The sequence below is a fragment of the Stigmatopora argus genome, chromosome 21 (genome assembly GCF_051989625.1).
Source record: "Stigmatopora argus isolate UIUO_Sarg chromosome 21, RoL_Sarg_1.0, whole genome shotgun sequence".
Taxonomy (NCBI): domain Eukaryota; kingdom Metazoa; phylum Chordata; class Actinopteri; order Syngnathiformes; family Syngnathidae; genus Stigmatopora; species Stigmatopora argus.
Window position 1 is genome coordinate 9,642,607 of NC_135407.1, and position 27,666 is coordinate 9,670,272.

At 38.3% G+C, this 27,666-nt stretch overlaps 2 protein-coding genes across 5 annotated transcripts in view; both read right to left on the minus strand.

Moving 5' to 3' along the window:
• Positions 1-2,944: 2,944 nt before the first annotated feature.
• cers2a (ceramide synthase 2a) lies at positions 2,945-20,498 on the minus strand. The gene is made up of 11 exons (XM_077590739.1): positions 20,058-20,498; positions 14,197-14,367; positions 13,996-14,113; positions 13,737-13,855; positions 12,056-12,113; positions 11,406-11,456; positions 11,214-11,306; positions 6,211-6,339; positions 4,912-5,018; positions 3,748-3,901; positions 2,945-3,680 (listed from the first exon to the last, which is right to left on the minus strand). The coding sequence occupies exons 2-11, from the start codon at positions 14,364-14,366 to the stop codon at positions 3,534-3,536; spliced, it is 1,146 nt and encodes a 381-aa protein (XP_077446865.1). The 5' UTR covers position 14,367; positions 20,058-20,498; the 3' UTR covers positions 2,945-3,533.
• Positions 20,499-21,983: 1,485 nt separating this feature from the next.
• Positions 21,984-27,666, minus strand: part of celf3a (cugbp, Elav-like family member 3a) — a 56,863-nt gene continuing 51,180 nt past the window's right edge. For 2 of the 4 annotated variants that reach the window (XM_077590236.1, XM_077590235.1), the window contains exons 11-14: positions 27,265-27,369; positions 25,185-25,328; positions 24,967-25,099; positions 21,984-22,857 (exon numbers count right to left, since the gene is read on the minus strand). In XM_077590236.1, the coding sequence (XP_077446362.1) occupies positions 24,972-25,099; positions 25,185-25,328; positions 27,265-27,369 (377 nt within the window). In that variant the 3' untranslated portion in view covers positions 21,984-22,857; positions 24,967-24,971. Of the gene's footprint in view, positions 22,858-22,965; positions 23,015-24,513; positions 24,613-24,966; positions 25,100-25,184; positions 25,329-27,264; positions 27,370-27,666 lie in introns of all 4 variants that reach the window. The other 2 variants (XR_013297757.1, XR_013297756.1) reach the window with 2 other exon arrangements.

The following is a 27,666-nucleotide window of genomic DNA, read 5'->3' on the forward strand; positions in this document are numbered from 1 at the left end:
TCGCCAGTCAGCCGTAAGGTACAGAGACAGATGGCCATCTGCACACACAATCATACCGCCATCAGCAGGAATCCAGACTGCGCTTGCCCACAACGGAGTCAGGCAAGGGAACCTCTACAGTCTACACCATCAGGCAGCCATTTTCAGGTCACAGGGTGAGCAGCTTTAAAAGGGATGCCCAGACCTCCCTCTCTCTAGCCACTTCATCCACCTCTTGGGAGTGGATCCCATGACAGCCAGATTGACAGTCAGCCCTAGTGTGTCATCTGAGTTAGCCCCTTAGTCTCCTTCCAGTAGGATGAGCCCGGGAAAACCTCACCGGAAAGCCGTCCAGGGGACATCCCAATCAGTTGCACTAGCCACCTCATCTGGATCCTCTCAATGTGGACGAGTTAGGGCTCTAATCTTGTCCTACCCCCGGATGCTTCACTTGATCTCTAAGGGAGAGCCCGGACACCCTACAGAGAAAACGGTCGGTCATCAGCCACTTATATCTGGGATCTTGTTCTTTCAGCCATAATCCAGAGTTCATGACTGTAGAAGGGCAGGAATGTTTATCGACCGGCAAATTTATCTTCACGAAGATGGACCAATCATAGTCCGCTCCGATCCGCCTGGTCTCTCGTTCCATTCTTCCCTCACTCATGAACCAGACCCCGAGATGCCTTAAGTCCGCCACTTGGAGAAGGATCTCATCCCTGACCGGGGATGGCACCTATTGCTGACTGAGGACCTTAGTCTCAGATTTGGAAGTGTTGATTCTGGCGTGCTTCACATTGATTCACGAACTGCTCCATTGAGAGTTGAAGATTGCGGCTTGATGAATATAAAGAACTACATCATCTGCGAAAACCAGAGATGCAATTCTGGGGCCAAAAACAGAACCCCTCAACACTTGTAATATCTACGGCTGTGCGTAGATATTATATCTCTCCAAGATGGCGCCATTCACGTGGGAGCCAGTGGGGGTAGCTCTGTACACTCATGTTTTTCGTGTTTTACAGCCCTTCTATCTTTTTTTAATTACATTTTAATATTTCTTAATACATCCCTTTTTACTTTACTTTGTACTTTATACTTTTTACTTTAATGTTTTTACAACTTTCCTTGTTCTGTTAGCCTGGCAGAAGTTCCCCATCTTGTGGAAGACTTCCTGTGTGATTCCAGTTTTTGTCCAACTTTACGTCTTTATGAGTCGATCCGTTTTTGCTACCGAAACTCGTAGCTCGTTGTGTTTTTGCTGCTTTTCTGTCTTAATGATTTGGTGATTCTTAATGATCCCATTGACTTTGATTTGCTTTGTACTTTGTGCTTTTGCTTTGTTGTTCTGCGGCCTTTGACTGTACTGTCTAACTTATAACTATGCCTTTTCTTGCTACTGCCACAATGAAATTTCCCGAATACGGGATGAATAAAGTTATCCAATCCAAAAAAGTTATCCAATCCAATCAATACAAGTTATGAACAGGACTGGTGACATAGGGCAGGCTTGACACACTCCAAAGCTCACGGGAAACTGGACCTCAAGAACCCTGCTGAGGGTGTAAAGCTTGTCTACTCCTCTGCGGCCAGGACAAAAACCACACTGCTCATCCAGAGGAACCATCCTCTGCAGAACCCCTGAATAGACCTTGCCAAGGAGGTTGAGGAGTGTGATTCCCTAATTACTGAAACACACACTTCGTTGCCCCTTTTTCAAATGGGGGACCACCACTCTAGTCTTCCAATCAAGACGCATTGACCATGATGGCCACAGGATTTTGTCGAGACACATCAACAAAGATAACCCCACAACCTCCTGCCACCATGGATGTTTTTAACCACCTCATTGACTACAACTCAAGAGATAGGAGAACCCACCTCCGAGTCCCCAGGGTCTATTACACATGGCTTGCTGGTAGAGTTGAGGTCTTTACAAAGTATTAGGCCCACCAATTCACAACATCTAACACTATATTTCAAGAATAAAATTCGAATAAATAGGTCAAGAATCAATTCATACATGTTTTATCATCATTATAATGTTACAAATCAGCAAGACATGAAAAAGGACTAAAAACACTTTTTGTAGGCAAACCCTTGGACGAAGCAAGAAACAACTGGAGTGAGCAGTAGCCCAGAGCACAACAGTGTTTATTGCATAAGGGCACAACAGATGGCATTTATTAGCAACTCACAATCCAAATAATAAGGGCACTTGTAAACCAGACTTTGGTGACAGGTTCAACTAAACATTATCAGATTAAGCAAATTAAGTTCTTTACTAAATTATTGTGTGTGTGTACGTGTGTATGTATGCGTGTATGTATGTATGCATGTATGTATGCATGTATACATACATGTATACAACTAAACATTATCAGATTAAGCAAATTAATTTCTTTACTAAATTATTGTGTATGTATGTGTGTGTGTATGTATGTATGTATGTATGCATGTATGTATGCATGTATACATACATATATACATACATATATACAACTAAACATTATCAGATTAAGCAAATTAATTTCTTTACTAAATTATTGTGTATGTATGTATGTATGTATGTATGTATGTATGTATGTATGTATGTATATATACACATATATATGTATATCTATATGTATATGTGTATATATATATATGTATGTGTATATATATGTATATGTGTATATATATATATATGTATATATTTATATATATATATAAATATAAATATATATATATAAATATAAATATATATATATATATATATATATATATATATATATATATATATATATATATATAATCCAAAGAGGAACCCATAAAGTGCATATTTGGTTACAGAAAACACTGTAAATTAATGTTATTGACTCCATTCCATCCTGTCAAGAAATATAATACTCAATTAAGGCTCAGGTCACTCCGAACTGTCTTTTTTCATTTAAACAGGGGTGGAGAAAATAAAATATAAATCAAATAAAATCACAAAACCTAAAATATATTTTACACAGACAAAAATAAACATTAAAAGGATTTTGGATTGTGCTTGCGTGTTTTGTTGCCAAGAAGGCAAAGGAACTCCATTTACTTCCATGAAGGCACAATTAAACCTTGGCAACTTTCTTTTGCAAACTATTAAAATTTGCCACAGTATTTTGCTTTGATAACACTGCAACAAATTTATATTACCTGCCAGTAAACTGACCTAAATTAGGAAATGGCTCTTACAGAGATCTGCCTTTTGTGTACCACTGGCCTGAGAGTAATTGAGGAGTGTTAACTGGGGTATGTCCATCCAAACTGCAGTAACTCAAGGGAAAAATGCTAGCAGTAACAAGCCATTAAGCTACAAAGCAGTGTGGAAACATGTTATGTGATTTAGTGAAAGAAGAGAACATGAGCCCTAAGTACTTGATCATTTTCTCCTATGTTTCTCAGTCAATTTCCAGTGAACTAATTATTTATGGGTAATTGTAAAAACGTTTTTTTTGTGCCATATTCCGATTCTTTGGCTTCCAAGTAAGGAATGCATGTTTTCCCCACCTCGCACTGCTCTCAATGTCCACTCAGTCCAATTTTTGGCGGTTGTTGTTGAGTGGAGCATGGCCGTTGTGAATATGACCATTTTTCAATGTTCTATTATGATCGCCGCTGCCGTCTTCGTCTTCCGACTCGGTCTCTTCTTTGTCGCTCCGCTCGTCTTCAACTATGTTCTGTCAAAGTAAAAGCAATGGTTTACAACTGTGGCAACGCTTTACTTGAGACCGCAGTACATCATACATTTCCAGGGAGGAACTTGATGATCATGCGTATTATAAGCCCTGCCCAGAAGATATGTAGCATCAGCAGCAACAACAGCAGACCGTTGAAGAAGTAGAAGCCAAAGAAGGGTTTGTAGAGGGTCATAGGGTACACCATCGTAGCATGTATGATGCTGCAAATAAGAACAAAGCTCACAGTCACAACTAGCCCATTGAACCAGGCTAGGGTTGCGAATAATACATCTATTGTTATGATGGCAATTTCCTTCTGAATCCACCAAGTATATGTTACTCAAATGGCAAAATCCCAGATTTTTTGGACTGTAAATTGCAGTCTTTTCTCTTCAACGATTGGCTGGGCCTGCGACTTACACTCTGGTGCGAATGTATAATGATCAAGTGTAGAATTTAGCATTTTAAATACTACCCATAGCCAGCCACCAGAGATCACTCTTGGATTCAGATTAGGAAGCACTGTGTAGTGAGTTTAAATAGGGCAAAACCGTATGTTAATATTTAAAATAATGATCAAAAACAGTATACGAACAAATAAGCAGGACTATTTAATTTAACACATTAACATTTTGATTTAACTTATCAAGTTCTGTGAGTGTTTTCCGTAGATTGTTTCTGAAAGCCCGGTAATTGGCTGGCCACTAATTTAGGGTGCACCCCGCCTGGTGTCCGAAGTCAGCTGGGATAGGCTCCAGCACCCCCCGGCAACCTTTGTAAGGATAAGCAGTACAGAAAATGAATGAATGTTTCTAAAAGCCTCTACTCCGCTAGTGTCTTCTTGTTTTTGTAATCCTTTCAGAGTGTTTGTTAAATTACACAAAGTAATAACAAAAGCCAAATCAATTATAACATTATAAAGAAATAATTAATCTTATGGGACTGTCTGCTTGCAACAGAAGTTGAAAAAAAACCCAGCCAAAATTGACTTCTATTTACCAGGAATGCTGAATTAAGACTTCATGGTTAGGGAAATTCATTTTTTGGTGTTTAACATGTTGTTATTCAAGCTGTTTTATGAAAACGAACACGCAGATAACCTTGATGATTAAAGAGTTAACAGATGATCCAAAACAAATGTCCCTTCAACTTGTCAGTTTCATAATGATCTTACGCACTCAATGTCTGATAATAGAACCCAGAAGAAAGTCTTGTGCAATAGGATCTTTACCAAAAGGGGAAAATGACAAGGCGGGTGATGATGAAAACAACAGCAAAAACAATGAATATGAAGTTGCACGTCCTCTTCCAACCTGCATAGTTGAACATCTTGGCTGACTGAAAAGACAGAAAACACCACAGAGTTAACATAACCATTTTAAACCTTTAGAGGGCAGACTCCACCCAACACGGGGAGAAAGAAAAGGCTGCCAAATTTTCAATCCTTTCACCAGGGTGAAAATGTCACAAAAATATACTTGGTGTGTAAAAGTTTAAATCACCAAGAATGTGGTAAATTGAAGAAAGTGTGGTGCTGTTTCTTAATGTTAAAACAACAGCCATTACAGTAATACCTTGACATACGACTGTCCCAACATACGAGACATTTGAGATACGAGGAAAACTCAGAGCATATTTTTGTCTTGAGATACGAGCATACGAGATGGTTCCCGGGTGTGGCCCTTCGGGTGGCCGAGTATGCGAGAGGCTGCTTATGAGAACAGCATTGCCGTCTTTTTCGCCGCTTCTCCCCCGTGTAAAGAAATCTACGAGCACCGGGGCTGTACAGGTGGCATTTTTTTTACTGGAGATAGTGTGACCCAGTCGATAATCTGCGAAAAAGCCAGCGGAGTCTACATGGACTTGAAGGCAAAGCAAGCATCTGAAAAAGACACCAGCGGAACCCTTCAAAGGGAGTCGTGGCTGGGTCGATAATTTAAAAAAACGAACTGGGATACATTTGGTTCTGAGGCATGGAGAAGCAGCAAGTTCCGACTGGAAAGGAATGGTGGAATAAATTAACATCTTGGCCTCCGTTATCACACAAGGTTTAAATTTAGCCTGATGTAAGAATAAAAAGTATTTTTCTTTGTGTGTATATAGTAATCTAAGTTCATTTAAGTTTAATTTAAAGTTTTTGTTTTAGTAGAAGCGTGTTTCCGTCCGCCAAGTCTCTCGCCTGTCATTTCTCTCTCTCTGTCTTGTCCGTGCACTCCGCGGCAAGTCTGTACTGGGTAATGTCACATTTTAGTATTGAAGAGCATAACTACTAGATAGGTATTTGTTACTTTGTGAGTTGTTGGTGAATTAGAACAAATACTAAAAATATGTTTTTTTCCATTGTAATATTCTCTTTTTTTGTGTATTTTCAGAGGGTGGGAACGGATTAATTAGTATTTAGTTATTTTCTATGGGAAAAATTGATTTGAGATAAGAGTAAATTGACATACGAGTGCAGTCTCGGAACGCATTAAGCTCGACTCCCAAGGTAATACTGTATTATAATTGAAAACTGAGCAGGGTAAAATACCTCCATGAGATAGTCAGCAGCATCATGTGCTAACATGATCAAAGTCCCTCCCCTGATATAGTTGACCAGCCAGGAGAAACCAATGAGCACAATGGTGGCAAAATGATGAACTATTTGCTCTTTAAAATCCTGCAGGGAAGAAACAAGGAAAGCAAATAAGTTAATTGTGCGGTGCCTGGTGACTTATTGATCAAGCTGTAAAGATTAGTCACTGATGGGTAGTTGACTGATAGTTTTTATTAATGATTAATTTCAGCAAATAGACATGATTGTGGATTACACAGCAGTGTTGAACACTACCAAATCTACCTAAAATGAGGAAAAATTATAATAACCAAATAGTTGCTAAACCTGCTTGATTACAGTGGCATGCGAGAAAACCACAGAACTGTAGTTCTGTGTACTCATAAGGAAATACAACGTCAAATGCCGCAGGGTCTGAGAACACAGCCCAATTATGTCACTAGGAGGAAGTTCAATTGTCATGAGGCAAAGTCTTAAAGAGAAAATTTCATTGTCAAAGCTATCCGTATCGAGCACAATCCAAAATGATGTCACTATTTAAGTTCAACCTGTTTTATTTTGACTTTGCTTTCATACATTAATCTTCTGTACTGTTTAACCGCACTAGGGTCGTGGGGGGGGGGCCGGAGCCCTTCCCAGTTAACTACGGGCACCAGGCGGGGAACACCGTGAATTGGTGGGCAAGGTGTTGGACAACCATTCGCACTCACACTCATACCTACGTGCAATTTAGTGTGTTAAACCAGCCTACCATGCATGTTTTTGGGATGTGGCCTGAAACCGGAATACCCGGAGAAAACCCACAGAACCGGGGAGAACATGCAAACTCTACACAGGAAGGTTCTGAACCTCAAGTTTGCTTTCAGATTAATGCATTTAAATTCAGTTTAATTCAAAATTCTTTTTTGGCCTAAATGTTTAATCAAATACATTAGCAATGAATATAATGTGTAGACATTCAAATTTCATTCCAGCAGTACATTCAAATTAGATTTAAATGTTCAGGTGTTTTGGCTGCCTTAGCTTCTCATCATTTCTCTCTTTAATTGCACAGGTAACTAACATAGGAAAACAAAATTGCCACTATATTAGGAGATGAAGAATCTCCTGCTTACTACTTGCCGATAAAGAAAACCTGGACATCCACAAGGTCTACATTGGACTTTTAAGAATGGAAGGATTTTTTTTTAAATGGTCAAATTTGTCAGCTTGCCCCCTCCTAAGATCCAAACTCTTGCAAGGCATGCATTTTTATTTTGTCTTTGATATTTAGGCTGATTGGGACCTGATGAGTGTAAAAACAAAGAATTATCTTTTTACATGATGTAGTTTCTGAGAAAAATTATGTCGACATCATAAGTGGACGCCAGGCCCTTGTAGCCCAAAATTTAACATTGTAGTCTTTGACAACCAAAAATGTGATGTCCTCACATGTGGACGCCTGGTCAAAGGAGATTAATCTATTGGAGCAGGTACATATTTTACCTGCTAAAGGCAAAACTTCAGGCAGAAATGTCCACATATAAACACCAATTAAAAACTTCTGTCAAGGGTCGCGGGGTGTTGGGACCTATTCCTTATGGGCAGTAGACGAAGTACACCCTGCATTGGGTGCCAGCCTAAAATTCATTCCTTGGAATGAAGGAACTGTTAAACTGCTTTAGCATATCCAATTTACCTGGAATGTTTTTGTTTAACCCACTAAAGTAAAACTGACATTTTTAAAATGGCACATAATTGTTTCATTCTAAATTCATAATAGTACTGTTCAGAACTAGATTTGGGACAAAACAGATTTTGCCGACATATGGTTACAATAAGCATAGATTGCGATAGACTAAATTCAGTCTCAAATTGCTTCATTCGCTCACGTGAGTAAGCGGAAGAACCAGTTTCGACCTACTTAACAAACAATAACATGTAATTGTATGTAATTAATTCAAAGGTCGGTCAAACTCACTGTTTCAAAACTAAACTAACCACATAACACTAAATAGTAATTAATGAAACAATTGGAACAGTACCGTAAGAACATGAGGTTTAGTTTGATGCGTAGCGCCGCATTGAATGCAGTGAGACATGGCACGGGTGGCAATATGTTGTACGACAGCAGCGTTGACAGCAGGTGGTAACCGAGGTTCCCTGTCAATCCCAAGGGAAGCGAAATATTGCTTGAACAGCAAATGAAGCTTTGGAGCCAATTGGTTTGTTATTGTGTGATTAATTCTTATTTAGAAATACTGTCATCCTTCACCACTTCGTGGCTTCAACATTTTCGGCTTCAGTACATTTTTATATTAGGTATCCAAATCAAAAATGTTAAAAAACGTCAAAATTCAAGCTGGAACTTGCAAGCGGAAGACACTTTCCTGTCTTCCGCTTAGCACTCAGAAAAATGGTGGAAGACAGAGGACTGTCATTCAACTCATCTCCGAAGAAGAAAAATGGCAGGCAGCAGGCGGTGGCCATTCCTTTATTCCGGAAATAGAGCTTTCTGAGCGGATCGGTCGGCTGGGAGCCTCGGTGAGGGTGGATTTTTTCAGAAATGCGAGCCCCAGGTGACCTTACGGCGGACGCCATCGCCCTTAACCGAAAATAGAGCTTGCTGAGCGAAATGGATGTCCAGAAGCCTCAATGAAGGTGGACGTTTTTATTTATTTTCTTTTTTTTTTTTTAGAAATGCGAGCCCCGGGCAACCTTGCGGCGGACGCCGTCGCCTTTAACTGAAAATAGAACTCGCTCACTGGATTGGACGTCCGGGAGCCTCAGGGTCGCAGAGCTGAGGGTGGAATTTCTCAGAAATGTTTCATAGTGCAAGCTCCGGGCAACGTTACAGCGGATGCCGTCGCCCTTATCCGAAAATAGAGCTCTCTGGGCAGGTAACACGGTTGGATGGCGTGGAGGAACAAAGTGGAAGTTTAATTTCCCCCAAAACAATGACAGCAATAAAGATGAAGAACGTGGGCTTAGTACTTTGAGAAATCGGCAAGAAACTTTCAATATGGCTCACAGTTTAAAACAAAGTGTCCCAGAGATTGATGAATCGAATGTAGCAAACGCTTTGACAGTGTCATGTCCTTGTACAAACGCACATCTGTACCAAAAAGGAAACAGCGGTCACAACTAATAATAGGGGACATCCTACTTTGTGGTGTTTCGATTATCACGGCCATGTCTGGTCTACATTATCTACGAAATTCAAGTGATGACTGTAATAGCTGTTCCAGTGTTTTGCTTTAAACAGTTTCTTTTTTTTGTATTTCCCTAGATATAAATAGGCGGCCCGGCGGCTTGAGTGGTTAGCACGTCAGCCTCACAGCTGAGGGGTCCTGGGTTTGAATCCAGTTCAGTCCACCTGTGTGGAGTTTGCATGTTCTCCCTGGACCTGTGTGGGTTTTCTCCAGGTACTCCGGTTTCCTCCCACATTCCAAACACATGCATGGTAGGCTGATTAGACACTAAATTGCCCCTAGGTATGGTTGTCCGTCTCCTTTTGCCCTCAAATCGGCTGCCCACCGGTTCAGGGTGTCCCCCAACTCGGGCCTGAAGTCAGCTGGGATAGGCCCCAGCACCCCCGTTACGCTAGTGAGGATAAAGCGGTTCAGAAAATGAATGAAAGAATGGATATAAATAGCATTCTTTCTTAGCTGGAAATCAACAAAACGTGAAATGACAGGTGATTGCGTGTTTTGTAGCCACCTTATACTGTTGCCTGTACCCCATTTGCATATGCAACTGAAAAACAGCTATAATTACATTTTTCTTTCCCTATGCTTTTTTATTTTTAAATATCGTATCATGACCGTGCCATACAAATTGAGGTGCATGGTGTCATGAGATTAATTGTATCGTGTCATCCCTATTCAGAAAATGTGCTCTGAGCATTTTTGGATCCCACAAACTACTCTAAGACATTCCACCTAAATTTAACTGAGAGGTACAATACAGTGCCCATTGGTAATCAATGACACGCACAAGGACATATTTTTAAATTCAGTCTACAACTAACATAACTTTTAAACTCAACTCAAGAACACCACACCCAAGAGTCAGTGTGAATGGCGGAGCGATCGCTAATATGAGAGGAGTATATACTACTTCTCGTTGGCAAGTGCTCGTGCGTTATCCTATTGTGAGGACATTTGTGTGCATCATTTTGGGAATATTTTGAAGGGAAGACAAAAGCAAACAACCCACGATAGGTTGCATCTGAAAGTCAGGGTGGAGGCGGGGCAAACAGAGCCAACCCGGAGAGGAAAGGTATAATTTTTTAAAAACAAAATTAGAATTAAATTGCCGTGCAAAAAGTCCCTCCCTTCTTCTCTCTCCCCTTCGCAAAATCCGTCTAATTTTAGTACTATTAAACACATTTTAGTACTATTAAACCACTACTTATTTGTTACTTTGTTAATAGATAGCGAATTAGAACAAATAAAATTGTTTTTCCAATCCAACATCCTGTTTTTGGTGTTTTTTCAGAGGATTGGAACAAATTAATTTGTTTTTAGTTCATTTCTATGAGAAACGTTCGTTTGAGTTACGAGTAAACGGACATACGAGCTCAGTCCCGGAACACTTTAAGCTCGTATCTCAAGGTACTCCTATATAGTTATAACATACTACATTATACGGTTCAACACAGAACTGAGCTATTTCCAAGGGTTAATGTAAAAATGTCACTAATGAACCACTAAATTGTTTTAGTGTCTGTACTGTGCAAAAATTGCAAAGCTGTCAACTGCACAGTCAGTTTTCCATGCCCTGCTCACTCCAGTCACACATTAACTCACAAGGTACCTCGTGAAAAAGAACACATCACCAGCCTTGTGTGGCCTCGCATGACTCCAACCAATTTATATTAGGTAGAAGGCTTTTTTGAAATATTAATTAGCTTAGTATACTCAAAGTTAACAGACAACATTTCTATGTCGAAATCTCTACTTATGTGCTGTACATCTAGGCGGGAGTGACACTCTTACCTTCCGCTTGACATCTGATGCAACGCTCACAAGCAGGGACACATAAAAGCCCAGTTCAATCATGTAATACCAGTACTGAGATGGTAAGAGTGGCTAGGAAGAAAGACAAACATCGATGCACGACTGATAGAAATATAAATTATTGAAAAAAATAAAGTAAGGAACTAACCAGCCCATAAATTATTCACATACCATTTTTGGGAAGTTATCCCACATCCTCTTCATATTATAGAACCATGGTTTCTAAAATGCAGAGAGACAACTGTTACGATCTAGTATAACCTGCTTGATATATGATGCCGCTGTTCTGTCACATTTTGCTCTCATCAGACTTTCCCAGCCAATATTTTTCTGATAGATGCGTCTATGAAATTTTGCTACTTTGTTAAATTTTGCTACCACTGTTTTCCTATGTCTGCGTCCATTACAGTTGTGAGCATCAAATCACAGTAACGTTACTAAGTAAATAAATATTCTTACTTCTGCTCACGGGGATCCATATTTTAATAATTCCAATGCACCCATCAGAAAATGCTCCCGGTACACAATACATCAATAGATCAATGATATTCAGCTCAATATACCCGCGACAGTAATCACAGCTACTTTGGATGTGTTTGTAATTGTTACTTTTCAGCGGGAACATATTTTGATAGTTGCATTGCATCAAATACATCTTAAAAGCTCTGGTCACTGATGTTAGAGCTTTTGGAGATAGGGAGCAAAAATTATCGGCTTAACAGAAATGAAGCAAGCGCGTATGCGCAGAACAGCAAATAAGCAATTTCTGATGGGTAAGGAAATTATGACAAGTTTTTCCAACAGTATAATTTTCGACTTACATCTATCAGGGTTGCCAGGCCAGCAAAGAAAGCAAAAAAGTAAAACGTAAATCTCCAACTGAAAGAGAAAATAGTTGTCATACAAAAGATTTTCATTTCCCACAAGGCATAATTTCATTATTAGAATTTTACTGAAAAGGTATGGCATGACCATAACCATCTACTATTTTACAACATAAGGGAAAAAAGGTCATTCTAGTATATCGACAAATAACCTTTATGTAAAGTGATGGATGTTCATAGTATTTAAGTATTATGCAAATCACAAATTTCTTCTCTGACAATGGAGAAAATTATGTTTCAACACAAAAAAACAGGAGGGCAAGAGTTATAATGAAGCACATAAAAATTGACAGACATGACACAAGTTGATGGGATGGTGGGTATTACTGGCCTCACGAGAAAGCTGGCAGTCTAGGATAATCACATTTGATTGGCTAAAATAATTCCTGCAACAATAAAATGTCTGTCCGCATTGAGGGCAATTACTTCCTGGAGATACTGATTTAAAATTTTCTAAGATAGCATGGATCTGAATAAATTTGGTGCTTTAAAAAAATAATAATTAAACAAGATAATTTCTCCCGCACCCTTGTGAGGATAAGTGGTCTGGAAAATGAATGAATGAAGATTATTCCTAACTGTATGCATAAAGAAAATGTGTCACATGTACCTATAATGTATGTACAAAATGGTAATGATTTTCTTCAAACATTTTTACTTGATTCCAATTAATGATTTTTGGTTATTTAGATTTTATTATCATAAACATTTCCATGAAAAATATTAAATTTATGTTTAATATTTTTTGTTCCTCTTTAGTCTTAGATCATTTTTGAGGAGTAGTTTTCTCCTGATATCACAGTTGTTCTTTTTTTAAATTACGGTAAAATATGGCTATGAGTGGGCAGCCAGGTGATTGAGTGGTTAGTGCGTCTGCCTCACAGTTCTGGAGTCAAGGGTTTGATCCCAGGTCGGTCCTCAATGTGTGGAGTTTGCATGTTCTCCCTGTGTACTCTGGTTTCCTTGCACAACCCCAAAACATGCAGAGTAAACTGTTTGAACACTCTAAATTGGCCCTATGTATGAGTGTGAGCGTGAATGGTTGTGCGTCTCCCAATGCCCTCCGATTGGCTGCCCAACGATTCAGGGTGTACCCAGCCTGGTGCCCATAGAAGGCTGGGAGGAGGGGCTCCAGTACCCTCCGCGACCTTTGTGAGGAGGATAAGCGGTTTGGAGAATGAATGAATGACTACGAGTAATTGTATTCCTTTTCTACATAAAATTGAATTTCTTGCAAAATTAATTCCAGAGTACAATCTCTGTCTCATTTCTGATGAGCACTTAACACCAAGTATTTTTAATGAGTGTTAAATCCAGCTGCTATTTGTCTGTACGCTACAAAAAGGAAGTAAGGATTAGTTGCTTTTACATTGATGAACACAATGTTGTTGGTCTAACAAGAAATTCTGCAACTTTGTTTGAATTTTGGGCATGAAGACTAGCCCCCATGTGAAAAACAAGAGGAGCAAGGGAATAATTAAAAAAAAAGATAGTGTCACCGAGGGCAAATTGATTCGATGTGAATTGACAGACAAAGGACCACTCAAAAACCTGTGTGATGAATAAAATGTCTAATGGTTATGTAATTAACAATATGAATTACAAGTGTTCTAGGTACCTTGCTTCTTGAAACTTTTTTATCTTGCTGGGTCGGTCTTGGTTCCGTCGCTGCTTAAACCATCGTTGGACCTGTCGAACTGAGAAGTCTGTCTGTTTACTTAACTTTTCTAAGGAGCTCTGTAAACAAATGTGAGAGATGAAAAGAGTTGTGTGCTGTTCTTGACAGTTTAGAAACATGGTCACAAACATAGCGACAATGTAGAAAATTGTGTTGCTGCCAAAAAGAAAAAAAAACATTGCTAGACTCCTTTGTTTACCTGTGTGGGATGCTTCGACGAACTGCAGTAGTGGGCCTCCAGTAAGGGATTCAAGTGAGGACGAACACGATTTTTGTCCCTTACTCCCAGCAGAGATGCCAGAGGAATTGCTACGCACCTGCAAAAAAATCCAAAAGAAGTACAATGTATTTTGTCAGAAAGCTAAACTAGTAATGGTGACAAACACTGACAATCCCTTGCCTTTCAAATATCGGTCTAATGGCGACGAAGAAGATGGCAACAGGAATGAAAGCCCAAAGATCTGGTAACTGAGGTAGGATAACATCGGGATCCTTGAGGTCCATCCAGCCAAAGCCTTCCGGAAACCAAATCCAGTCTGCCCATAGACACTCGTTTAACCAAGATAACATCCTGGAGATTGAAGAACAAAACAAGTTGCGACATGATATATAATATCTGCATCCAAAATATTCAAAATAAGCAATCTAGTATGAGTGGTCTTTTGTGAATGGAAACAATTCTGTCCAGATGCGTGACTGGACGATTCGCCGAAAGACATTTGGCCGACGGACGTTTGGCCAACGGACAGTTCGCTGAACGGACGTTTCGCCGAAACGCCCGCCCCGCCCCCGGATCGTGTGTGTACATGTTTTTCAACCTCGGCCCGTTACAGATAACATTCATTTAGGAATAACAAGGGCATGTAGAGCCCCCCGCTGGACATTACAATGTGCTGCCAATTTTTTTATTTTTTTTATTTTATCCTTGCATTTAAAGTAGTAGCCATTTGGAGATCACGCAGAACAGTACGTGACAGAAGAAATAGAGAAAATAAAGTAGTAATAACAGTAAGTACCACTGTAATGAAATTGTAAATCCAGAAATCCCACTCCAGAAAATTTACACCAGCATAGAAAACGTTGAGATTAATCTTTGAATTAAGGTTCTCAGCAAATCATTTTGAATATATATTTCCTAAAATAATGGGAAATTATTTAAAATTAAACTAGAAGTAAAAGTGTGTTCCATGGCATTTTCAGGTATTGTTCTCTAAGGCATCTAGTCCTCTAGTCTGTCCAAGGCACTTAGAATTTCACATAAGTCTTCTAGTGTTGTTTTTTCTCAGTGTCAGACATCAATCCCCAGCTTTGATAAATTACATTGCGTGTCCAAATGGCTACTACTTTAAATGCAAGGATAAAATAAAAAAAATAAAAAAATTGGCAGCACATTGTAGTGTAGTACGTACTTATATTTAGAAATATGTCCAGCGGGGGGGCAGTACATGCCCTTGTTATTCCTAAATGAATGTTATCTGTAACGGGCTGTAAATGGCCCGCGGGCGGATGTTGAAAAACATGCACACACACGATCCGGGGGCGGGGCGAGCGTTTCGGCGAAACGTCCGTTCAGCGAACTGTCCGTCGGCCAACCGTCTTTCGGCGAAACGTCCGAGTACCGTCCAGATGCATACATTTTTGTCATGAAAAATTAATTGCCTTGTTCCCAAATTATTATGGAGAAGGAAATACTTCCACACTGAAATTTATAAGCCTTTTAAACAAATGCAAATCACAGATTGTAAAAATATAAATTGTGATTATATTTACTGACAGATTTTTTTAATAACAGAAAAACACAATTCAAACTTATCTGGCCTTGTCTGAAAAATCAATTGCCCCCTAAATGTAATAATTGTTGTAGTCGAATATAAAAATGCAATGCAAATATATTGAAATATCGGTGTGAGTTGTGCATAATTTTGTGTTTCTTTAAAAACTTATTTCAATTAGAGAATCCTAAAATTATGACTTGCTATCAAAAGAGTTTAAAGGGATTTGGAATATCAATACGAGATGGCCTTGACTAAAATATTTCGTGTTCTTGATACAAAAACCTTTTCCAACATTAAATGAAAAGAATGTCATATTGGCTCGAAAAACTTGGTTTTAATGGTTGAGTCTATCTGTTGAATGCCAGTAAATCCTGTTATGACCTATTGACATAAAAAATGAGGAAGAGACACCATGAGCAAACAAAACGCAACTGATTTCGACTGACAGTAGTGCTTTCCTGTAACAACTTCTCTCAGAGATGACAGGCTATGACTATTCATTTGGGTATTTATGTACAAACTAGCATGACGTCATATACTATTACAAAGTCGGATTAAGATTTCATTTTTTGTTTTTGACCGTGGGCTAAGATGTACTCTACTCAGTGTTGCAGCACAATAAAAGTTTAAAAGTATCACTCAAGTGCAAGTGTCGCAATTTACACCTAGTGCAACAGATTACACATTCGTTGGCTAATTGAGGTCAAGGTACAGATTTATACAGCTCTTAAGAGCGAGTTTTTGACAGAGTAGGAGTACATAGTATGGAGCACAGCAAGCTCGACTTTTGTTTGGCAAAGTGTACACATTTTTCACCTTCACAAAAAACACCACCAACAATGACATGAAACAGGTCTTTTTTCTCTGAACAACAACTAAGCAAATTACAAGACTAAATTTTTGAAATTTATTTGAGTGAAAACCCCTACCCTCAAAATTTGAAGTCATGATATCTCTTTATAAAAATTCACAAGTGTTTATTATATATTTTTGAATGTTTCTATATTAATGTTTGAACATGTATACAAGTCTACTATTAAAAACAATAATTCTCATTGCAAAAAATGTGCTTTTTTTTACTACAATACTACAGTATTATTAATCTTACTCATTCTCTTTGCTCATGTTTGAAACTTAAGACCTGCATTTTTTATAGCTATTACATTTTATGAATTGAGGAAAAAACACTTATCAGCACAGGTACAAAGTCCCAAGTACTTTCTGTACTTGTTAAAATGTGAGGGAGAAACCATTACTCCCAGTGGTCATGTGCACCACACCCCATTTTTTGAAATATTTGAAGAAAAATATTACAAAAGGCAAAAAAAGAAAACAAAGCTTGTTCTAACTGGTGTTGAAGACCCTGACATGTCACAGCGTACTTCACACTTTCAGGCACAGTGGTCACCACATTGTGCATCTATCCAAAAGTTGTCACTAAGGAGCTTTAACCCTTTAAAAAAATAGTTTATTATGTTCTGGATTAAACAATTAAACCTTTTGTGTAGCGTTACTTGAAAACATAACTGCAAAATTTTTACTGCACATATTGAGGAAAAAAAACACAAAACAAAATAACTTGAACATATCATCAGAAATAATGTCAAGTTAAATTCCATAGAATGGCCAGTGTGTTAAATAAAAGTATCGATACATGGCGGGAGCACCTCGATAATCCACCGGGTTGTTAATTTACCTCCTGACTACGAGTAGTTCAAATTTGGAGGACATTTGTAAACCTAAATATCTCCCACCCAGTGCATCCAATTGCATTAACTTTAAGTGCTCTATAGAGGACATTCAGAGCTTCCAATGATACCAAATTTCTTTTGCAGTACTTCAAGTACTTCACACAGATTGGGGAATTTCAAAATAAATGTGATTGGACAACATTTTTTTTCCTGGTAGTCAGGAGGAAATAGCGATATATCGCCATATCAACATATTGTCACACCCAGAGCCACAGTGGTGTGCAAATACGACGCTCCCATTGGTTGGTGTAGCACAGGGGTGGGCAAACCATTCCACAAAGGGACGCCTGTTGGAAAGTCCGAGTTTGAGCATCCTACTATACTGACTTTCTCATCTACACCCTTGGTGTAGCAGAACTAGAGGTATTGTCGGTGTCACAGTGGTGTGGCAATACAACGCTCCTATTGATGCATTCAAGATCTCTCACCAGCGGGTTCCAGATTTTACCTTAGAGCAAGGGTGTCAGACTCGGTTTGGTTCGCGGGCCACATTAACGTCAACTCGATTTTAAGTGGGCCGGACCATTTTAGATATAATATTTATATATTTTTTAATAAATGGATTAAAAGAACTGGATTAAAATCCCTGAAATATTCATTTTTTATAGATCTAAAACAATGTTTGTTTTAGCTTTTTTTAAATATTTTTTAGATTTGGCAAAATGATTTTTGAACAAAACAAAGAAAAAAATTCATTAAAAAATTACATTTATCAATTTAAAAGGGGGAAAATCAGGAAATGTAATATACATCTATACTCTTCATTTTAATTTGATCCTAAAACAGAAAGTCGGCACTCATGATTTACTTTTCCGAGTCACAAAAAATGATGCGGCGGGCCAGATTTGGCCAGCGGGCCGCCACTTTGACACCTGTGCCTTAGATGTTAGCGCGAGTGGTGAACACTTAAGACCAGTAACCTTTTATAGGCCAAATTACTATTGTTGGTCATTGAAAAAACATAAATTAAATAGCCCTTAGTTTTAGTGTTCATTCGCCTGATTTTGGGGCAGGCAGCATTCTTTCCTACTCAGTGGCAGTGTGATTTTGAGTAAAAATAAATAAATTTTATGAGGTTATCATTGATATTTTCTATGTGTCGCAGCTGTAGCTGCAGGATAGGTTTTAAAGCCATAAAATAGTTATTGATGGTTAGACTGATTCAGACGTAGCACTACTGAAGGTCTAGGTGTGAAATGCACAGCCCGCCACTGCAATATCTGTTGGAAAGTCTTACGTAGTTCGGGCATCCTATACTGCAGGGGTCGGGAACGTTTTTGACGAAGAGAGCCATAAACAATTCATATTTTCTAATGTTATCCCTTGAGAGCCATACTCCGAATTTAAAAGTCAAAATACATGTAAATGCGTTCGTTTGTTTTTAGTAATTTCACCACTTTTAAAAAGTGGAAAACAACATTGACAACATCATACCTGTCAACCTGGGCCAATTCCTCCCCGTATTAATGATTGGAATTCCCCGTATTAAGCAATAGAAAACCGTACAAATGCAACGCGGCACATATTTACTCACATAGGGTGCACGTAAAAGTGTTATGGTCGCGCCGCGTTGTCGTGACGCGACCGTGAATGTATTCGGACCCAAGCGCTATGACTCATACCTGCTTAAATAACGAAACAGGAAATGATTTAATCATTTCCTGTTTCGTGTGAAAGGGGAATGCGTGTGCGCATATCATGCTTAAAGCATGACAATATTAGCAGTTGACGATGACGTTTTCGTCTGCTACCAGTGACCAAGACGATCCGGATTAGAGCCGAAATGCGTAAAACGAGATCAGTTTTACAAAAACCGTACTTAAAAAAAATCCTGTACAAAAGTTGTTATACGGCGTACACAATTTGAAATGATCAAAAAACGTATAAAATACGGGAAAAACGTATAAGTTGACAGGTATGCAACATTCGTATGCAGTTGCTAATCAATGATAGTATGCATTCCAGAAGAGTCTAATGCAAATTAAAAAACACAGTATCTCAGCTCTGTCACCAGCGGTTTCCATATTTTTGCTCACAGATTAGCAGAGAGCCAGATGCACCCATCAAAAGAGCCACATCTGGCTCCCGAGCCATAGGTTCCCTACCCCTGCTATACTGACTTCTTCGTCAAATCTATCCTTCCTGTGCCTGTCACTCGTTTCTACGCAATTTGCGTAAAGTCTTTGGGAGTGGCTCACCCCACAGATACTCAACACACGTACGAACCTGGCGTAAATAGGGAGTCTCCCACCCGATACGTAGCGGAACCACAAGTTGAGAAATGAGAGGCCACACTAAAACAAGTTATCTACCTTAAAAGGCCATGTCACGTGAAAACACACGAAGCACTTTAGAACAGTACGTTAACGCTTAAATTGGAAAAGTTTTTACGTCCCAATATGAATGAATATACCCGGGCTATTTTTCTGGAACCAACAAAAAAACTGTTTAATGTTCTGGTTAATGATAACAAATCATACGTTCGTAGGTGCTTTATCGTAGATCTTCTAAACATGATTACAAGAGGATAAGATCGGGCCTGTTAGCTAGCTTAACTTTGATGTTTAGCACTTTTCCGCTTCATGTCAGTTTGCCACATGGGAAGGCATTTTTCGAGCAAAAATAAAATAAAACTGACAGCTACTACTCATTATGTTAGCAGGCCTTTCTTGGTATATTGGTTTTAATCACTGCAAGAAAACGTCCATCGTGTAACGGTGCTGCCGACAACTTACCTCGAGACTTTACGGAGTCCGGTTCAGGTAGCGTTGTCTCTTCGTCGGCGCTTGTTGCTGCTTGTCCTCTTTTTTTTCTTGTTCAAGCCAAGTGAAATTCATATACGTTTCGCCATTTAAGACAATCCACTTTCTGAGCTTTCAATAATAGGCCAAAAGCCCGTTTCCCTCTCTGTTGCAGCTCAGGTTTGCCTCATTCTCGGGGGAAAATCTGTCGCACTTCTAATCCACAACACGGCTCCTTTGAAATGGGGATTTCATATCTATCAACGAGGGGAGGGTGACGACATGTTTACTTTTTTCGTAATACCACAGTGGTCACAGATACCTATCAAAGGAGCATAAGTGACAGAACGATGTGAATATTACGGCTTGTGTTTAATATGTTTTAACTGGAGATAGGGGCGGGCAGCAGTGTCTTGTAAGTGACGTGATCCTTGTATGAGGTCTAAAACGGACTTCATGTTTTAGCCTCTGGAGGGCGCTAGAAACAATAATACCACCCTAACCCCTATGCCTGAGTATATACTCTTTAGTGTACTATATAATGTTATATTAATTACTATCTGTCAGTTTTCAGTCACTTTTCAAATGTTACTAGTATCACCTATTAAATTACTATGCAAAGAAAATTTTCATGTAATCGCCCAGATAATGAATAAAAACGGGCTTCATGTTGTAGCCTCTGGGGGGCGCTAGAAACAATAATACCACTCTAACCCCTATGCCTGAGTATATACTCTTTAGTGTACTATATAATGTTATATTAATTACTATCTGTCAGTTTTCAGTCACTTTTCAAATGTTACTAGAATCACCTATTAAATTACTATGCTAGTAAATTTTTCATGTAATCGCCCAGATAACGAATAAAGAGAATAACTACCGTTTTATATTTGATGTATAAGCAGTTTTATTTGAAATCAAATAAATTGTATATTCCTCCAAAATTCGTTTTCTTTTATTTTCTTAATGGGAAAAAAAGGTTTTAACATTTTAAAAATTAAATGAGTGCCCCTATAAAAAGTGAATTGAAAAATCATCCAGTTAGTTAGAAACTGTCCAGGTATGAGGAGTACTATACACTTTTGTATTAATTACTATCCATTCGTGTTCAGTCATTGTTCTATTTTGAATTGCAAATATTGACTCCATTATTAGCATGTTTACCTATGTAAACAAAATGTAACTTAATCTGATGGTTGATGAAGCCTCTAATCATTTTCTGTAACTTGTTAGTCAAATTTGATCATCTCACTATTTACTATACATAATACAGTGTACATATTTGGAATAGTGTAATTATACATCATCTACTGTTTCTATGTGCACAGTATTTACCTAGATATATTTCTCATATATTTGAACCTATACCTTTTAAAAGACATTTTCTGTCATATCCACCACAAACCAAAAAATATGTCACTTTTTTGTATATTTGCCACAGTAACCCACTTTCAGTTTTTAATGCTGGATTTTTATCCAGGTTTAAGACTGTCAGTGGCCGGAAATACATCACCAATGTACCTAAACAAAGCTCACATAAAAGCATACAAATAGTGACGTTCATATTTGTTATAGCAATGTAAAATTCACGGTCCTATTCCCCTTTAAGTTCAGGTAATTTCGAGAGAAGCCAAAGAAATGAGCATGTTTGGACACATCGGGCCAAACCCAGATTGCTTTGTCATCTGCAAACACCAGCTGTCAATCCAACTTCCCCATCTACTACGCCGTAGTCATAAAACATAGTCATTGACTCACAGTAAGATTTAAGTTTTAGATTCAATAGTTTGCTTTAAGATCACAGTACACTGCAGTCTTATTTGCTTTATTGTGGTTGTCTTCCACTTTTTTTTTTAACATTGTCTGCAGAACAACAACAGTCAGACTTCAATCTTAGTTTAAAAAACATGAACAAATGACATCTTTTCTTCTAAATTGTACTTTATTTTTCTTTTGTTTTAAAACAGCGATTGTAGAGAATAAATAAACAAACATTTTTTTTTAACTTCCTTACATTTACAGTATGCCATTTAAAACTCTATAAGTGTCTTCATTGTTTTAAAGGAATGAGGAGTCATAAATTCTTAAATAAAAACATAAAACACATCGCTCCCCTTCAATTCATTACCGAATAAATTAAACGTGAAAAATAAAGATAGAAAATTCCCACCCACTTTTTCCACCTTGTAAAGCTGAAAAGTAGTGGAAGCAAAGAATTTGGAAGATGTTTTGACTCATCCCCAGGATTCCTTAACTAAAGTATGTACAAAGTGGGGAAATCCATCCAATTCTCTTCATAATATTAATTTACGTATAAATAATCAAACTACATCTACTTAACAAAATTACCATTGGTAATCATACAGAATATATTTTCTTTTCCTGCCGACAGTTTAGAGTCGACCTTCTAGATCACAAATCACACTATACGTACAGCAGGACCCTGTTTGGTAAAATCACATCAGTGATATGCTTTTTTTTGTCTTTTTTTTTTTTAAACATGGATATTAGAACTTGCCAGTAAATTATGTACATCATAAAACAAATCCAGCAATGGAATGATAGGAACTCTTGGAGCACTTCTGATACGTTGCCTTATATTTTGTCAATGTATATTCCTTGATATTACAGCAGTAGCTCTTGTTTTAATAGGTGTATATAAACCATGTAATACTGTTTTTTTTTAAAGTATGTGTGTGAAGTGTTGCTCCTATGTGCTATTATAGTTGGTCAAACAACCAAACAAGGCTGGGACATCCCAAGGTGGTTTTCTTGATTGAACTCCTAAATTGTCCTGAAAGTAAAGAAGTTGAGAGGAAAAAAGACAAAAGATTAAAATTTAAATGAAACTGTGACATTTTCATATTATTGAATTTTTAAAAAAAATGCATTTAATACCCACTGTATTCAATTACGGTGACCATGCAACTTAGACAGTTACAGTCATAGTGCTGCAAATGTAAACATGTTTGAACAAAGGTTTTTCATATCTTTTGCCAGGCAAATAAATTCAAAACATGCACATTAGGAATTCTGGCGCCTATTGAATCCAATATTTCGTCATATGTTATGGACAATCCAATTTCTGAAAGTCAAATCATCAACCAGATAATATATACATGTATCCATCATATACAAGTAGTATATAATGTTCTCAGGAAGACATGGTTTTTAAATCAGGAGCCACATTTTCTAAAAGAATCTTTTTGTTCAATGCGCTTTTTGTGACCCCACAATTTTATTGTCCATGTATAATTTGAACAAATATGTTAATAATACTAATCGTCATTATGTAAGTCTCAATTTCGTCATGCCAATTATCGTTTGATTGTTCTATTTTCTAAATCTAGCAATATTATTCGATCTATTCAAATCTAACAATGGAAAATATACTTTTTGTAATGGTTGAGTTTCTGATGTGCCTATCAATCTGTATGAAATTAATTGGAAAAGTAAATAATTTGTCATTTGATGTTTTCATACAGACAATTTATTGGCTGTAGACGAAGAAAGCGAATCCATTTCCGTTTGGCAATGAACATCCAATAATAAAAATATTCCATATTTTCACAGGCCTAATAAGTTGATGTTAAAAACCAAAATTTAACATTTCATCTGGTTTGTGGCTTGCAGATACACTTTTCCTCAGAGCATGATGTATATAAAAAATATCTGATTGAAATATTAATTGAAAAAGACTTTTTTGGGGGTCGCCAGAATTCCTAAAGAGGACTGCAGCTCCTCTGCCAGCAGCACATCACAGTCAGGAACAAAACTGATCAACCAGAAAATTCAATGTTAAAGATAGTATCTCAAAAATGGGCAAAAATTATGATCAAATATTTCACAGAGACATTTAGACTGAAATGTTATTTAGTCTCACACCTACAGAAAAACACTGCTACCAACATACACAAACATTAACGTATCCACAATAATTGTTATTATTTTTTTGCACTTTTCTTTACATTTCCAGTGCCACAAACAACAACCAAAGTCAGGCACAAAGTCACATGGAATTGAGTTACAACCAAACAGAAACCCCTCACGACTTCACGGAGCACTACTACACCATCCAACTAAACAAAGGGAAAGTGTAAGAATGATAATCATGACAGATTTAAAAGGGAAAAACAAACAAACAAAAAAACAACAACAAAGCTATTACATCAATTTGGCTTGTTTTTTAGGGGGGGAAATTTGATTGTCATGATAATCACTTTCTTACAGAAGCTGAGGTAAAGTGACCGGTCAATTTTTGCAAGGTGTGAAACCAGGACAAAATAATAAGGAAACTCACAACGCACCAAACACATTTCACGGTGGCCACAATAACCCGCCATGCAGTTGAGCATGGTGAATCAAGGCAACGGCCCCAAAAGAAAAATCGCTAACGGCAACCATCACAGGCAATATTGCCACAGCAACCAACACAGGCCAATTAACTTACGACGCAGTGAGAAGGAAGGGGGGAGGTTTTAGCGGTTGCTAAGCGACCGTAGCCATAGCGACGCACGTCTCCACGATTTATGTATGTAGACGGGACGATCTTGAGAGTGGTGTGATGATTTTGTTTCAGGAAAAAAAATGGAATATGACACAGCACAAAAACAATAAATGAAAAGTCAAAGAAAAATTCATGAAGGACAGTAGTTGTACTCAAAGATGCGACAGAACACTTGTTAAACCAGGAAATGTGATCTATGGATATTCTACTTCTCAATAACAGAGCACTTTAAAACATTAAAAGTGCTGCACCTAATCTCGCCTTAAATGGCGAGTGCTATATGTCATTAAAGTTAGTCTACTGTAGATTGCTTCATGTTCCCACATGAAAATCAGCCACTTTAGAAGTAAACTAAGAATGGAGCCTTCGTTTACAGTCAGTGAATGTCAAACTCACCTCCTTCAGTAAGGTCTGTTGGCATCCTTGGGCCTCTTCAGCTGCACCTTCAGTCTCTTCATGCCTATCTGGAAGCCATTCATAGCCTGGATGGCAGTCTGAGCACTGGACGGGTTGTCAAAACTCACAAAACCTAAAGAAAGACATCAACAATCAAAAAATAACAACAAAAACGGACAACGATTATCATAGTAGCTATCGGCTTTACATCGGCTTACCGAAGCATTTGCTCTGGTTTGTGGCTCGGTCAACAAAGACCTTTGCCGAGATGACATTTCCAAAGGGCAAGAACATTTGCAGAATCTCAGAGTCGGTGAACTCCTGAGGCAGGTGGTAGATGAAGATGTTGCAGCCTTCAGGCCCTTGACACAAAGATAGGAAAAATATAGTGAGATATGGTCAAATCCGTGACCAGACGTTTGGTCCCCGGACGTTTGGTCGACCGGACGTTTGGTCGACTGGACGTTTGGTAGAACAGACGTTTGGTAGAACGGACGTTTGGTCGCCGGGTTCGTTCGCTGTCAAATTATGACAGAGAGTTTACTGTTGATATTTTGAAATTAGATATTTAGATATTAAACTCTCTCTCTCTCTCTCTCTCTCTCTCTCTCTCTCTCTCTCTCTCTCTCTCTCTCTCTCATGATTATAATTTTGAGAGCTGGTTTCTACAGTAACAACCCGGCGACCAAACGTCCGTTCTACCAAACGTCCGTTCTACCAAACGTCCGTTCTACCAAACGTCCGTTCTACCCAACGTCCGTTCTACCCAACGTCCGTTCTACCAAACGTCCGTTCTACCAAACGTCCGTTCTACCAAACGTCCGTTCTACCAAACGTCCGTTCTACCAAACGTCCGTTCTACCAAACGTCCGTTCTACCAAACGTCCGTTCTACCAAACGCCCGTTCTACCAAACGCCCGTTCTACCAAACGCCCGTTCTACCAAACGTCCGGTCGACCAAACGTCCGTTCTACCAAACGTCCGTTCTACCAAACGTCCGTTCTACCAAACGTCCGGTCGACCAAACGTCCGGTCTACCAAACGTCCGGTCTACCAAACGTCCGGTCGACCAAACGTCCGGGGACCAAACGTCTTTCGACGAAACGTCCAAGTACCGTCAAATCAGATGTGACTGGCAGTCATTAGTAACTATGCTACCACTCCCCCTAGCTCAATTAGAATGACAAAAGAAACTGGAGCAGGATGTTTCAGAATTAACATTATGTAATGTTATGATACTATAATTCACCAAAATCTGTCTGATCAGTTAAATTCGGCGACTATCTCAAAGGTGGTGGGAGTCTTTGTCAAAGGAACATCAGGTTTATATATATTTTTTAAGTGACTGGTCAATAAATGGTCTCGAAATAAATAACCATAAAATAAAAATATGTCGCCATTGCCACGGAGCCCAGCCGTGCCCACTGACTGAAACAAAGTGCTCCCTGTTAATTCAAAATCGATAACAATATGATGGCTTGCCTAAGGAAGTAGACACAGTAACAATAGTATGTTATCAAAATCACAGACGTCCTGGCTAATATTATTTGTGTGTGGCCATAATGTTGTGCCCCAGGAAATGGAACCGAATGCCAAGATGGCAATAGGTGCATTAGTGTCATTATTGCAAAGGAAATTATTTTTATATCATGTGCAGAGGCTGAGCCAATGTTTACAAACGTTTTCTATTCCTAGGTTGATTGTTTAAAAGTTAGGTTTTTTTTAATGAAGGACTTTTTGTTGCTGTTGTCTAGGGGAAAAACTATAATTAAAATGGAACTAGAAAGGTTGTAGATTTATACATGTAAAATATTGAGTTTTAATTATCCATGGAAGACATGGCATTCATTTATTTTAGTTTTCATATGTTAATAAAATACATTTTTCTTGGACTATAATAAGTGACAAAGCAAAATGTCAAATTGTTGATATAAAAACAGTAAATATGATGGAAAACATTCACAATTGGTGCCAATTATTATTGAGATAAATACTGTAGTTGGTTTTATCCCAGTTTTTAAAGCTTTATAAGTAAAGTTCGCAACATTGTACTTCGCAAAAATACATTATTGATAAACGAGTATAATATGTAATCCTCATGTAAACCATGGTAAATAAGAAAAGCTGATAAAGTTAAAAACCGATAAGACAGCAGAACCACATCATTGTTTGCGTAGTTGTAATCTGTAAAAGAAAACATGCCAAATGGCGAGTCCAACAAATTTGAGGTTATTCCACTGTGTACACACACATATACACACACACATTTCACACACACACACAATTCTAAAAATGTACCTTCACGTTGTTGTAGTTGCTGCGGCTGTTGGGGCTGCTGAGCTACCAGAGTGGGCTGATGGGGGAATGGCTGCCCCACCAGGCTGTAGGCAGCAGGATAGGTGGCTGTGTGAAATAAGAACCACAAGTAAAACAAAGAGGTAAAAATCATAACATGTTCGATGCAACTCCAAAACACATTTATGATAGGTGTTTTGCTAGACTATTGCTACACATTGTTTAAGAAGATATTTGGCTATAAGTTAAATCAAATTTGTTTCAAGCCCTAAATCATCAATTTAACAAAAGGTTTCGCAATAAGGGGCCACCCACATGCAACTGTCAAGGGCCAAGTGTCATTCTCATCTTTGTTCAGAGTTTGTTGAGGTCTACAAGGCCAGATTATCTTGCATATGGAAGTGA

What these genes read in the sequence shown, in the direction of transcription:
- cers2a (XM_077590739.1), bottom strand. Translation starts at nt 14,366, where the DNA reads ATGTTATCTTGGTTAAACGAGTGTCTATGGGCAGACTGGATTTGGTTT. An exon ending in AAAAAGTTTCAAGAAGCAAG is followed by an intron (nt 12,114 to 13,736) that starts GTACCTAGAACA and finishes TTTCTCTTTCAG; the next exon opens with TTGGAGATTTACGTTTTACT. An exon ending in TCAAGTTCCTCCCTGGAAAT is followed by an intron (nt 3,681 to 3,747) that starts GTATGATGTACT and finishes TTACTTTGACAG; the next exon opens with AACATAGTTGAAGACGAGCG.